Source organism: Solanum stenotomum, chromosome 6 (genome assembly GCF_019186545.1).
Source record: "Solanum stenotomum isolate F172 chromosome 6, ASM1918654v1, whole genome shotgun sequence".
NCBI classification, from domain to species: Eukaryota; Viridiplantae; Streptophyta; class Magnoliopsida; order Solanales; family Solanaceae; genus Solanum; species Solanum stenotomum.
Genome location: NC_064287.1, coordinates 11,338,485 through 11,354,248, shown reverse-complemented (window position 1 = coordinate 11,354,248; position 15,764 = coordinate 11,338,485). Strand labels below are relative to the sequence as shown.

At 34.9% G+C, this 15,764-nt stretch overlaps 1 protein-coding gene across 1 annotated transcript; it reads left to right on the top strand.

The window, feature by feature from the left end:
* Positions 1 to 2,341: 2,341 nt before the first annotated feature.
* LOC125867890 (uncharacterized) lies at positions 2,342 to 15,525 on the top strand. The gene is made up of 5 exons (XM_049548485.1): positions 2,342 to 2,650; positions 2,885 to 3,019; positions 4,530 to 4,637; positions 5,023 to 5,118; positions 15,012 to 15,525. Exons 1-5 carry the CDS (start codon positions 2,480 to 2,482, stop codon positions 15,174 to 15,176), a joined length of 675 nt encoding a protein of 224 aa, XP_049404442.1. The 5' UTR covers positions 2,342 to 2,479; the 3' UTR covers positions 15,177 to 15,525.
* The last annotated feature ends 239 nt before the right edge of the window (positions 15,526 to 15,764 follow it).

Here is a 15,764-nt window from a genome sequence, read left to right as displayed (position 1 = left end):
GTTAATCTAGCATTGATCAAATGATGTTTTCCATTCTTGTTAATATGAATTGAAATGACTAACTTGCAGCGTTGGGCCTGTGCTCAGCACAAGAGCTCTTATACTAGTTTTAGAGCTTGTTTGGATTGTTGTTAGAAGGCCAAAAGTATCTTTTTTTTGAGAAAAAAACACATATTTTTGAAAAATTAAGTGTTTTTAAATGGAAGCAGAAGCAGTTTTTTTTGCTGTTGGAAATGAAGTTAAAAATTTCTGCTGCTTGAAAAAAGCATAAGCATAAAATTATTTTTTTAAGACAAATATATAGATAAATATATATTCCCTATTAATTAATTAACGTATCTCATAAGTTTGGTTAAGTTTCATTCAAAAAAAATATTTTTTATTTTTTATTTCTATATAATAATTTTTTTTTAATTTTATGTTTATATATTTTTATTTTATATTTTATATATTATTTTAAATTTTATTTTACAAAATTAGAAATAAAGGTAACAACAATATTTTTGTAGGATTAAAATATGAAGGACTTTATTTCTTTTTGTGGGATTTTTTCGTATATAGTCGTTTAATTGTGGAATTGTTTTTAAATTTATTTTGCTTAATAATTTTAATTATATTTAAATCATCATATATTTTTTTTAGAAAATGGTCTAACCCCNGCGCCCCTCAATCTATATCCGAAATCCCAACAACACAGTCCAACTTTACGGGTGTCCTATCACCGCCTTAACATTTTAAAACTGAAATATATATCCCTTAAAAAGTCATAACCAGATTTGTATTGAGCAGTGATCTGCACGCTCCTGCCACATCACATCACCTTTTTAATATAAAAACAATTAATTTTTATTTTCTTTATTCTACCGCCATAGCATCATCAACCTGATGCTAAATTATTTTTCATCAGTTTTCTTCTAAATTCCTCTCAATTCAATCTTCGAAATTTCTCAATTTTCTTCTAATAACCGCTGATTCAACCCTCAAATTCTCTAATTTTGCATAATCTTCTGTTTTTTTTCTCTTTTGATTGATGAAATTTTCACCCAAAATCTCTAACAATTCAATGCCCAAAAATTCTTTTTTTTAATCAATTTTAGGGTTTAAGTTTTTAGCTATAGTTAATTTAGTAGGAATCTTGAAAAATGAAGGTTTAGTATGATTTTTGTATAATATAATGTTTATTGTAGATTTGATAACCAAATTCTTTTTAGATCTGAAAAAAGATAAGAATGCATCTGACTTTTAAATTTTGTGTTTAAGCTTGAATTTGCATTCCCTATCTTGGAGCTATGAAAACAGAGTATGTGGCGATGGTGATTTAAGTGGTGGTTTATATTGGAACTGGTTGTTGATGAGTTTGTTCTCACATGGTGGAATAATAGAGATTATTTTCGATGGATTTTTAGTAAAGCTACTGTGAGAAGTGTGTGATTTGAAAATGAGAGGGAGCTTAGTGATGGAAGAACCATGGGGGTGGAGACCTGGTAGTGGAGGAGCCAAGCTCACCTGGTGGATCAAAGATGCCATCACCGCAGGTGTTGTTGCCGATCTGTTAAAGAGAAGAAGAATGAAGAAAAAACGTAAAATGTAACAAATAAATAAAAGGAAACATAAAAGTAAACGTAAAAAGTAACAAATAAATAAAAGGAAACATAAAAGCTTTTTTAAAAAAGTAAAAAATGAATATGAAATAAGAAACATATTTAAGTTTTAATTAGTTTTTTTGGCCTTTCACTCTCTCAAAGAGTGTGAACTACACCTTCTTTGCCACCTCAGCAATTAGGGAGCAAATAATTTCGTTTTAAAATAATTTAAGGGGGTGATAGGAATCCCATGAAATATACTGTGTAGTTGAGATTTCAGATATAGATTGGGGAGGTTTTAGACCATTTTTAAATCAAAAGACAAATTCGGTCATCATGTTAATATTATATTAATATTTAATTAATTAATGTATGTATAATATTGATTGAATATTTAAACATGTGCATTTTAATTTAATTAAAATAAAATTTTAATTTAAAATTTTGTAATAATTATTTAAAATAGTTGCTCTTTATAAAATAATCTTAATATTAAAATTACATTGATATTAATTTGACTCTCAAAAGTACTTTTTAAAAAAGATTAGCCAAACACAATTTGATTATCAAAAATAATTTTTTAAATGATTAACCAAACACAAATTTTATTTTTTCAAAAAATATTTTTCTTTTAAAAAAAGTCATTTTAAAAATTGCATCTAAAAAAATAAGTGTGTACTTACATATTTCCATTTTTCGACCTTAAAAGACATCAATGTAAAAGAGGAGATTATTAATTTTGCGTGTATTTTATTTTGTACAAACATTTGCATAATCACATCACAAAAAAGATAACGAGAAGAAAGGGGCAAAGGTGGAAAGAACCCGACTTCAATACCTTTCGCCGTCAAGTACCTCTTCGTTCGCCGTCCGCCGTCACCACAGAAGAGTGAGAAATGGCTTGCCTGCAATATGGTAGGATTACTCTCCAGCAACAGCTGAAGAATGTGAAAACCTCAGCAGCTATCTTCCAGAAGTGCCAAGGTGGAGAAGTACATTTACACCATCCACTATTTTACGCCGCCCAAGGTGTTCGATACAGAAAACTACAAGTCATTCTCACTACTGTAAGTAATTTTACTAATTCATTCATCCAATTGACCCTTTTTCGTTTACTACAATTTGCACAGACAATGTACCAATGGCTTCCAGATTCTCTCTTTTGTTTATCGATATTTATGGGTTTTTTTACTATTTGATTGTTTTATTTTGAACTGACCCTTCAGCAATTTTAACAATTCCGGCTGACCCTTTTGCAATTACGACCTGATTCTTGTTCAATATTGCGTTTTGATAAGCAGGGCATAGACAAGCTTGGAAAAGCAGGGGAAACTGTGAGAGTTGCACCTGGATATTTTCGAAACCATCTTATGCCCAAATTGCTGGCTGTACCCAATATTGACAAGTACAGGCATCTCGTGGAAGATCAACGAAAGGTTTTCTTCCTTTTATTTGTACTGTCAGTGTTCGGTTCTAAATATAGATAATGCTCTGAATACAATTATGTAATTGTGAGAAATTTGATATGTTGGTTCTTTTATTCTCCTGTCCTGAATAAAATTTGAGTGTATGAGATATTAATGTACCTTAGACAGGAATTTGGTATACCCTTTAATGAGCACAAAATTTTCCTGAATCTAGTAGCCTTGAAATTTGCTCCTGTTTTTGTGCGTCATTTCTTTGAGTACAATTGCAATGCAGGTAAAGCTGTTCCGCCCATGTCATACTTATTATATCATTAGCCAGTGTTGTCAAAGGCGCGCTTAACCGCTCCAACGATGCTCTAAATGTGTTGAGTGCTTCGCCTCGCACATAGTGTGCTTCAGTATCGTCATCAAAGCTCTAAGACATACTTTTCCTTGCCAATGAGGCGACACTAATCTATTGATATTTCACTTTATCATAATTTTTTTAAATTTATTTGTCCATATATTTTTTATTCATGCTTATAATTATTAGTCTTGGACTAAACATATATACTTGTATTTTCTACATTTTCGTTGCTCTTAAAGCGCCAATGGGCCCTAGAGCTTGTTTGCACTTTTCTCTTTGGATAACACTGATATAAGTATAACGATATAAGTTTCTCATCTCCAAAGAGATAAAGTACTCTTAATCTCAAAAAAAAAAAAAACAGATACAATACTTTTTGTCACCAATTCATATCCAATAGGAATTTGAATGACATTAAATTTCCCTTTTCCCATTATACTCATTGAGAAGGAGAAACCTCTGCAACACTTGTGCATTGGGTCTTTTCCAAATACAATAGGAACAAGCATTTTCGGCTGCTCATTACATATCTCGAAGAAAGAGTAGGCTTTAGTAATAGGGATCGTATAAGAAATAGCTATGCTATTGCGCTAATGATTTATGGCTTCTGCCTGATTGCGAATGCACATTTTTTCAGCTTCATCTTTAGTTGGTGTTTCCTTAACCTTTCGAAGACCTTTTGTAGATTTTTGATGTGGTCAATTCTTTCTTTTTAAAAGACTAACAAATCATGCACATAAGGCTCACAAATATTATGTTAGAGGTCACTGATAATTTGTGTCAATGCGCTTTGATGTGTTGCACTTTTATTTTTGGGCATACCATAGTAAGGAAGGAAGTGGATTCTTTTCTTTCTTCCTCTGCATATTTTTCACTTTTTATGTCACAGAATAAACAAATATCTTAGTGTATCTACATTTAAAAAGGCCTAGTATGTTGGGACAAATATGCTAATTTTCCTCTGTTGAGTATGTGGTATACCCTGGCATGTTTACATTCAACAATGCATTCTATTCATTTGGCCGTTTGGCCTTCACATTGTAAATGGGGCCATTTGTGAATAAAGTAAAATGACATTAGTTTTCTCCATTATTTCTTTTTTATACTGATCACATTCTTGTGAAATGATGTATTCATCTTCTTAGTGTTTCAAATATGCTGCCTCTCTGCCAGATTTACCAACGTGAGGAAGTTGAAGAGGTTAAAATAGTTCCAGCTACCAAGGAAGATAAGATGAAAGAATACCAGATGGCAGCAAACCGCCTGGATAGAACTATGCTGGTCAGTATCTTATGCTAAAGCTCTTTGGAATTTTGAAACAGATCTTCATTAATGATTGTCAGTATTCTTATATCATGTCTCTCGTTTACTCATCCTGAACTTTTTACTATCCTGAGTTATCCCTGCTATTTCTTCTGAAAGAGAATATCGAAGAGGAAAGTAAAACTATCTGATCATCCTTTAGCTCACACAAACTGTTAATATTGACAACCTAACTGGTATATAGTTATTGTAGAAGTGACAGGATCATGCTGTACTGATAGCGTTTTCAAGATTCAAGAGTTACTCCTTGGCTCTTTTTAACTGTCTCAGATACCTTTGGTAATTGGGCTATCATAGTTATTTGCTTCTATGCCATTTATCTGAACTGCAAATTTCTTTTCAGGTGCTAAGAAAGCTCGCGAAGAAACCATTGGCGAAAGATGACAATGGTAGGACTTTCATTCAGGAACCTATTGGAAAAGATGAAATTGTGGCTGAGGTAATACTTTGTTCCTGGTTTGTTGTCTTTATACTCTTTTTACATTTCTATTGATAACCTTCGCCAAAAATGTGGCGCGCTCGGGGAAAAGAAAATTTACAAAATTTCATACTTGTGGTTCTTGCTTTTCTTTAGTGGCAGAGCAAGTTGATTTTTTAAAATTGGGTGGCGCATCAGCATCGAACTTTGAACTGTGCACCAGTGGCCCTCGGGGATTTCTTGATTATCCCAAAAAATAGCTTGGTTTCTCCTGGATATTAAAGTAGCTTAGTGGACAAGCTAGTATTTTCTCATTGATTTTTAAACTTAAGTTGGCAAGGATTTTATATTCAGTAATACAGTAAGAAAGAAACTTATTAATCTTCAACCGGAGGATGCCATTTTCACCTGGTATAAAAGGGACAACCAAGTAATAGCCTCTAGGATTGACAGGATTTTGTCGGATCACACTTACTAGCATTGCAAGCTGGTTCATGGAACAAGAACAAAAATTATTTCAAGTTTGAAAATTGGTGGCTAGGTTCAGAAGGATCCACTGATAGAATTAGAGAATGGTGGAATTCTTTCAACTTCACTGGAAGACCTGACTTCATACTGGCTTATAAGTTAAAAGCGTTGAAAAAAAAATGAACACAGAGATTTGGGCTCTCAAATGAAGAAACTGAAACTTCTTGACTTCCTGATTAAAAAAAAAGAAGGATTTTTTTTTTATTTATCCCAAAAGAAAAATAAAAGCTCTAGTTCTAATCTTACTTGTGATGTTTCTTGGATGGTAAGAGTAATGCTGACATTTTCTATCTCTTTCTTCCTTTTTTTTTTTTTTTTTTTCCTATTAGGCTCAAATGCTAAAGCCTTTCAGTTTGATCAGTTGGCTAATCATTGTTCCTGTATCCCAATAATTATAGGACATGTCTTCATTACCTGTACTATTTTCCTGGCAGTGTTTGTCAGCACTATATATGGCCACTACTCTCTTCATTTTTGCTACTTCGTATTCCAATTTGCTATAAATCCTTACCCATTTTCAAGCCCTTTGAGCTAGAATCACTTTTCTGCAGAAAATGCCTAAGATAGACTTTTGGAGTACCTTTTGAGACCTCATATATGACGCAATCTAAACTAGTGTTTTGGACGGCGAAAGGCGACAAGGGCCTGCCTCGCCACGAGGCGAGGCGCTCGCCTTTTTGAATTAAGGTGCCAATTAATATCAAAAATTAAAATTTTTAATTGCATATATAAATATCCAAAATCATAATAGAAATAACATATATTAGCAAACATTTCAATTTAAAAACTAATAATAGATATCAAAAGTCTAGAACTTGAATGAACCAATAATTCAAAATACTATATTAATTAGTATAAAACTAGATTAAGTAGGGAAGAAATAATTATAGAAGAATTAAATTATTATTTTTTAAAAATATAGACAGTGAGCAGCAGAGCAGTACGTACAACATAACAGAAGAGCAGAGCACTCAGTTCATACTTCACCACCAGTCTACCACTAAAAATAGAGGTCTGAAAAACAGAGCAGCATAATCGTACTGCTGAAAAACAGAGAAGAAGAAGAAAAGAAGGGAAGAACTAGAAGAGAAGAAGAGATTCACGTAAGTCTCTAGGGGTCGTACCTGAACAAAAGTCGCGTAAGTCGTACCTGAGCAGCAGCGTCGCGATTTGCGAAGGTCACGTAAATCTCTAGGGGTCGCGACTTGCGAAATCTGAGGAGAAGAGGAGGAGCAGCAGTCGCGATGCCTAATCTGATGTGAGTTTGCAAAAATACCCAAAAAAAACCCTAATTTTGGCTTTTAATTATTAAATTAGACTTTTAAAAACAAAAAAAAAAACAAAAAGGCTACGCCTATTGCATCACCACGTCAGTCGCCAGTCGCCTTTTGATTGCCATGGCACACCTTTTAGAGGCCGCCTCGCCTCGCCTTGTCGCCAAAGGCGAAAGGCGCTCGCCTTTAATAACACTGATCTGAACAGGCACTATAAGACTACTTTGCAAAAGCTTAGTAGCCACAGTATGATTTGCACCACTGCTGATTGTGGAAAAATAGTTCATTCTCTTACTAATGTAGATTGGTGGTCTATACATTTCCTATAAACATAATTACTAACAGCTGTTCTACAAAACTTCTGATTGTTTTCTGTAGCTTGAGTCAGCTAGCCTAGTATCTCTGGGCTTCTTGATTTCCCTATAACTGAACTAGGATCAACATCAATGTTGTAACGGGGACATGTTACCCAAGGCCTAATTGGCTGAAGACAGTCAGGTGTAGGAAATTTATGTTGTAATATTTGGCATGAGGCATATACCTTTAACTAATGCTATGTGCGTCAAATGTTTTTCTTTTCTAGTTCAGTAAGAAGGATGTATATGAAGGAGTAGTAATCATCAAAACAAACAAATGTTTTTAGTATGGAAGTTTACAAAACTAACAAAATATGAAGGAGATAGACTAAAGGTTTTCGTTTGGGGAACTAAAATTAATGCTGTTTTTCACTCTTGCCAGTTGTCTTTAGCTCTAGTAATCTCAGTTTTTTACCAATTTCTTGACCTTTTTCTGTTTCCTATTTGGTCCCAACAGCCAAGTGAAAGTTACTTGAGGGAAGCCTATCCCCTCACCGAGATTTGGCCGTAATTTTCTTTCTCTTTTTGCTGTTCCGTACAGCTGTTACATAGTTTTCTTTATGTGGATTTTCTTTCTGGTGGCATATGCTGAAAGCCTTACTGTCTTAACTGTACATTTGGGTCAATAGAACTTCACCTTCCTGCTCCCAATTTGTTTGTGGAAAGCCTAGATGTAGATTACCTCCAATTTTAGTACCTTCTTTTCCTTCTGAATCAATTCTGTGATTATGTTGTTAGGGGGTTATGATTTGATGTACATGTTACTATTGAGACACTAGCCCAGTGTCTTTCTTTTGTTTTATAACCAAGAAATCCTCGAGGGCCAGTGTCTTGCTTGCTTGTGGATGAGTGTTTGAAGACTACCCTAATGCGTGGTGTTTGATGTCATCACAGATCTATCAAAGTTAGGTGTTAAATAATCATACTTCATATGGTGGAAGATTTCTGGTTTAGTGCCATATTCTTTATAGTCATGTTTGAAGAAAGTTACAAGTAAATAGAGAATATGTGTAGGGACATACAATTTTTTTTAATGTAGAAATGTATTGCACTCCTTTTGTTGAACTGTACTACATGTCATCGTTATGGATATGACAACATAAAATGCATTTTTTTTGCATTGGTAAGGTAAAAGTTTTATATATGTATCATCATTAAGCTTATGCTGACAAATACAACAGAGTACATCAAAAGAAGATTTTATACATTGTGTAGAGAACTAATGAGGTCAATCATGGCCTCCACATCACAAGTTGACGTACAATTTTGGAGTTACTCTCTCCAAATAACCCACCAAATTGTTGCTGGGATTGCATTCCAAACCCGTGAGCGGTGTATGCCCCTCAGCCCCCTTTTGTGCCAACTTTGTAAAAGTTTCAGTTCAACTCTAAGCATTGTCCATTTTAGGCCCAAAATGTTAAAAAAATGTCCCACAATTGTGCAATATTTTGGCAATACTGAAATAGATGGTTTGTGTCATCTGGTTGTTCTTCAAATAGGGAGCATCTGTTGCAACTATATGGGCATCTTCTTTAGAAATTAGTCTGTGAAAGATGCATTTTTGCCTACTAACCAAGTGAAGAGCTGAACTTTTTAAGGAGCAAAACATTTCCATTTTTTTTCCAAGGCCAAACTGATGTTGCATTCTGTAATTTCAATAACAATGTGTAGCATGATTTGACTGTAAAGATACCATCTTTCTTGCCCTTTCAACAAATGGTGTCTTTCTTGTCTGAACTTGTGGAATGGTTCCTAGTAGTTGTCCTCTCTAATTCTCAGTCATTGCAATTCCTCCCGAAATAAATATTCTAGCCATGATTAGAGTAGTATTGATACAGAAGCACTCTGGTTCGCAGCCAGCGTATAAAGAACAGGGAAGTCCAACTTGTGAGGGTGTGTCACAATTATGTGTCATACCAAAAGCTAATCTTCTTACCATCACCAACTTTGAAGTATGTTTTGCTTTCAAGTCATCCCGGAATGTCATGATTCTTTTCCAAACAGATTGCCCATACGAGAAATTAGGTGCCTTTATTATCCTTGGTTCACATATCCTATTTGGTTTCAATGACCTTTATCGCATCTTCCTCTTGCGTGAGTCTCCAAAGCCATTTGTTCAGGGGATTGTCATTATGTGTTTGCAAGTCCTTACCCCAAGTCTTCCAGAAATTTGTCTTCCAAAACTGATCTCCACTTGACTAGATTGAAGGTTTTGTTTCTCTATTTCATTGCCAATGAGAATCTCGAGTTCTTGTCGATTCTTTTCGTCACTAAAGTAGGTGTAGGAAATATGGACATAGTGTAGGTAGGAAGTCAATACACTATTTATTAAAACTTAACTTTCCTCTTGTAGAGAGATTCTTTTCCAATTTGATAACCCTTTTCACTTTTTTTCTATAATGACATTCCATATGGAGACAAATTGTGTTTATATCCCAATGGTAGTCCCAAATATGTGGAAGGTAGTGACATGATGTTACACCAAAGAATATTAGCCAACTGTTGGAGGTTCTGGACTCAATTTACGGGAAATAGCCATTTTTTTGTAAGTTTATATGAATGGCTATGACAACCTCAAAAGCCTGAGGTATAGTGTATATTCAAGTTGGATCACACAAGATTTAAGTATCATCCGCATAAACAATGTGTTGAGATGGCAAGCCTTTCCTGGTATCTTGTCCATGCTGAGAAACCTCTAATCCAACTCTGTTCCATTGCAAATTGAAGCATGGTGCTTACACCTCCTTCTGTTCTTATGAAAGGGAAAGGGGAAAGAGGATTACCTTACCTTATTTCCCTGTGTATCTGAAAGAAATCCCTTGCAAAAGAATTTATCACCCTGACATCCTGACCTTTATGAATGCCATTTGAGAGTTGCCAACAAATTTATCAATGACTCTCTTCCATTTTTTCGACAGTAGCTTGGATACAATCTTCTAAAAGCTACCTATCAAACTAATATATATGTGTTCTCTTTACTTCTTCGGCTCGCCGCTTGGAACATTTTCCAAATTGGCATGTTTAATAGAAATGGTGTATTACCTTCATCAAGTCTGTTCTGAGCGCTTTAAGCGTGCTTAAGCCCTGAAGCGAGGCTCAAAGCGTGTTGAGCGCTTCACCTCGCTTTATGTGCGCCTCAGTGTCATCATCAAGGTTCTAAGGCAAACGCTTCCTTGCCAATGAGCCTCTTATGAAGAAGTGACACTAAATAATTGATATTTCACTTTATCATAAATTTTTTTCAATATCTTTGGTCATATATTTGTCATTCATGTTTATAATAATTAGTCTTGGACTAAACAACTATATTTGTTTTTTTTCTCCCTTTGCGCCTTTTTTTATTAAAGCCCACACTTTATTTGTGCTTTGTGCTTAAAGCCCCTACGAACCTTAGAGCTTTTTTGCGCTTTTCGCCTTTGATAACACTGGTTCTGATAACATTCTACCATATTTTGTAGAATCCAATAATCTTCTGGACCTAATATTTTCATCACTTGTGTACTGCTGAATGACTGTCTTTCTCAAATTTCCTTTGCAACCACTCATTCCCTCTCGAAAGTTGTTAACCAAATATGTCTATGACATATTGTTCTGTCTGAGTAGAAATTTTCAAAAAGTTAGGAATTCACCATGGAACATTTTGTTTGTCTTAAACTACTTCCTTGTTCACTGTAAGCTGTTAATATGATTATAGCGCCGGGGTGCATTTGGGCTATTTTATGGGAAAAAACTAGTGTTATTTCTCATTCATGAGCCAAGTACATCTGGATTTTTGCCTCAACGAAATCTCGTTTGCTTTGAAACACGCTTCTCACGACCCCAATTTTTGCACCTAGGTTGTGACAAGGCACCCAACAAGCCACTACCCTTGCAAAGTCGTGGCGAAACGCCCACAAACCATAACCCTTGCAAAGTCGTGGCGAAACGCCCACAAACCATAACCCTTGCCAGGCAAACCCTCTATGCCAATCCTTACAATGGAAAAATATCACAATAGTTTGATATAATAGTTTGATATAATATAAATGTGGAAACGAACACAATATCGAATATAGTGTATAACCCATAATATCTAAGTACAAGGTACACAATGTAGCTTGAAAGTAAAGATAATATTGAATAATGAGTGATGATGATTGAAAAGGGCTTCCACGAACTAGTGGCGACTCACCTCAGCTGGATTTGTTTGCAATAGAATGATTATCACGGGTCGACCTATGGACCACCCTCAACAGAGACCCTATGCAAAAATAACAAGTGTGAGGCGAGAGACCCAACAAGTTTATAGACTCGCTCCCTCAGTCACCCCTAAGACAAGACTTTGGAAAACTACGGATAGTGCATAAATAGCAATCAAGGCATAACATGTATGAAATCATATAAAAGTATGCAAGAATAGAGGTCATGAACATAATCACATGGGATAATCATGATCCTACTTAATACTACTAAATTACTAAAGCTGATAGAACTGCTTATGAATCACTATGATATGTAGGTTGCCTCTCTGACCCGCCTGATGGCAGTGCATCAACCACATGCCTTACCTATCTTCGATGTGTTAGTGCATGTCTCATTTGTCTGGCGTGGTGCATCAACCACACGTCTTACTCGGTACTGCTCAATCTACTAGCTAGCCTTGTGATATCACCATGCCCAAGTTGTGTGTGATACTAACTGTGTGATAATGCATGCTAAACAACTAACAAATATCACATAGAGTTTATTAATTGCTGAAAGTATCAACAATACAGATACATATGCTAGGAGCCTCATGGTCTATGCTTTTTTACTTTAGAATTGACTAACCTAATTCATGTTCTCCCCGCACATGATCTAGATAGTTTAAATTATGCATAAGTAACACATGTTTCTAATGAAAAACAAGCAAACTAAGAGTTAAAGTCTCACTTGCCTCAAATACCACAACTTTACTTCATTTGAATCGCCCAAATCCACTCAAATGAACTCCGATGACCTCAATCTATTCAAAAATATGAATGTCAGGTCCAAATTAGTCTTGGAGAACTTGTCTCATAATTTTGGGATGTCCTTTGGTCAAAGTCAATTCTTGGTCAATTCAAACTTACCCCTTGGGTCAATCGGTCGAAGTTCAAAATAAATTACATGGACGCGTTACCCATTAGCTAAGGAATCCAAATTTGTATCAAAATCCAATCTTGATCCAATATACTTGGTCAAATCAATGAAATCGTCATTGGGAACTTAGGTGTCATTTCATAGAGTTATGCAAGTAGTAGTACTAGTGGGATTAGTTATGAGGGGAGGATGAAGATGCAAAAGTAGAAGGAGGACAAAGAAGCACAGAAGCAACATGGAGGATGAAGAAGAAGCAGAGGTCGTTGCGTGGCCAATTTCTGGGGAAAAAAGGCCGAATGGCAATTTCAATAATAAAGGGTTCATTTTTTAAGCGGACTATATTTTGTGTAAGAAATTTAACTCAATGGACATTTTGTTTAATTTGCCCTTAATTTTATACATGGATAACTTGTTTCCTATCTACCTACCAAACATCGTATAAGTCATATGAAAATTAATATATGGACAACTTGTTTTTTATCCAGCTACCAAATCACCCCTTAGGGTTAAAACCCATCCTAGAACACTTGAACTCCTTAGTTTCAATCTTAGAAATCATGGTTAATCGTATAAATAGTTCAAATAAGGTTTTGAACTTGTTACCTCAAAGTTCCCTGATGATCCCACTTAAAAAGGGTGTAATCCCGGAGCTTCAATTATTGAAAATAGTAAACGTAAATATTTAGGTGTCTAGATTCACATGTCTTTTAGTTATCCTAGGTGCATGGTCATTTGTATAATCTAGGTGACTTTTGTGGTACCGATGTGGCTAGATTCAAGTGTGTGTGAAAGCACTTAATAGGTGGGAGTTTAGAAGACTATTCATATATAAGCCCTTTTTGTAATAATATTATGTAAGAGCGGTGTTTTTATAATGATATGAAATGAGCTTAATGAATATCTCCGTATTCCATCCTTTATGTGTGCTATGATATTATCAAGGGCCTGCCTAACATTTCAACCAGTGGTATCAGGGCATTGGTTTTATCCTGAAACATATGAAGGCAAAAATTTGGCAATCTCCGTTGCGGGTGTTTCTCTAGGTTTGAGGATCTTCATAGAGCAGTAGAGGCCAGATATTTGCAAAAGAATAGTGAATCCTCTGCGTTTGTTAAGAGAAGAACAACTCGGCGAGGAGGTGTAAGTCTTGAAGGACTTCACAAGACAGATAGAGAAGACAAGAGAAGTCTTTCATGAGATTCTATTTGCAATATAGCCAAAAGTTCGAAGAAATTGGAGAATGGATTGCATGCAACTGTTCAGTTTAATCCAATTTTGAAGGAATTGCTGGAAAGTTCCTACAATTTATGAATGAAGAAAGTTAAAACTCATGTCACTAACTTGGTTTTTGTAAGGATTGTGTTTGAAGACAAATTTGGAATCTATACACAAAGAGGATGCTGAAAATGAAGCTGTAATTGTCAAGAAAGATTGAAGAATTTGAGAAGAAATTGAAGTTCGAAAATAGTGTTGAAAATAGTAAACTTAAATGTTTGAGTGTCTAGATTTATGTCTTTTAGTTATCCTAGGTGCATGATCATTTTGTATTATCTAGGTGACTTATGGTATCAATATGGTTAGATTCAAGTGTGTGTGAAAGTAGTTAATTGGTGCGACTCTAGAAGACTCTAGTAGCACCTATATAAGCCCCCTTTGCAATGATATTTATGTAAGAGGGAGGTTTTTCTAATGTTATGAAGGAAATACACTCAATAAAATTGAAATGGAAGTAGTACACACACATATATGCTTCTGTGTGTGTTTATAAAGGGAAATCCAACTTTAGTTTTTGCAAACTTTATGTTGGATGATAATTATTGTGTGACCAAATACAATGTCAAACCTCCATTAGTATTTGGATGTTATTTTTGGTTCTATTTACAAGACAAATCTTTCTTTGATTCGCATTTCCAATTCATTGGGCCATATCCTTCTATTGGTGGTTGGCAAGGGGCATAATTTGTGTCCTGCAAAGTTGGGACTTTTTTCTGCATGACCACAGCATGTAATGTCATGAAGAGCTGATTTGAGGAGTTTTGAAACTTATGGAGAATATCACATATTTGCTAGGGATGTTATGGTTTAGCATCGGTATGATTTCCTTTCGGGAGAATAGGGTCAAGCTTTTCCACAATAAATCACTATCAACCTCCTCTTGTGACCTTGAGACACCTGACTTTGTTTAGTAACTTAATGATAACAACTTGGCCAATATTGTTGTTGGTTTCTGTAAAAATACTGTCTCCAAGATTGACCTTGAAATGGCATCTGATAGGAGACTGATATATGAGTGACATGTCTCCTCCTTCCTCACCAAAGAAAAAAAAAAAAAAGGATAGAAGAGAATTTGACATGTCTCCTCATAATGGGTTCCCCTCTCTTATGCAAAGCCCTAATTAGGTGGGGAGCCTTATGTCCACAGTCTTTAATTTCCATTATTGATAGAAGTACAGAAATATACAATTGAGGGTACCTGAGTAGTAGTCAAAAAACCTCATTATTTTTTTTTCTTTCTTTTGTCATTACATTGGGTTTGTGATTCAGAAGTGTTAATTCTAGAATGAAATTTATAATTTTCTGCCACTCAATTATATTAAGGTAATGCTCAAAACGTAATGCTAGTTTCGTGCTGCCATAATTCTTTCTTCTTTATCAGGTGGCGAGACAGATCTCTGTTCATATTGAACCTGAACATTTAGTTCTGGATACACCTTTGCACGTGATGGGTGAGTTTGAAGTACCACTACGGATGCCGAGGTCCATTCCTTTGCCTGAAGGTAAAGTCCAATGGGTTCTGCAAGTCAAAATTAGGGGCAAATGAAGAGAAAACTTTCAAGAACATCCATAATATGTAGTAGTGACATAAATACAATGATCACACTTGTTTCGAATGTGATGATGGCCTAAAATTTATCGTTCATCTGTAGTTTTAGCATTTCTTTTTCTCGTCTTTTGGCAGAAAAAGAAGCATTTTGTCCAGCTATTTAAAATTTTGGGATTAACCTGCTGGAAATTTTTGGTGGATGATGACTTAGTTGGGACTGTTTACCCTTTCTTTTCGTGTATCTATTCTCTGCAGGCAGCAACTTTGATCAGTATAATTGTAGCTCATATGTGGAATAATTGGGAAAGTTGCAATTTGGATAATAATTACAATTGCTAGTCAAAAATACATAAAATCTACACTAGTTATGTATAAGATACGTATATTATATGTACATACTACATTAATATACAAAATATATACATTTTTCGGCAATTAGTCTATGTAGTGTAAAAATCCCTATAATTAACTTTTAAAGCATGCTAAATGCATAGGAGTCAAATTTTGATTTGCCAAAGTTGTCTTATCAACTTTGGAACACAATTATATGTGTTAATAACCATAGTTGGAATTGGAATGTTTTTT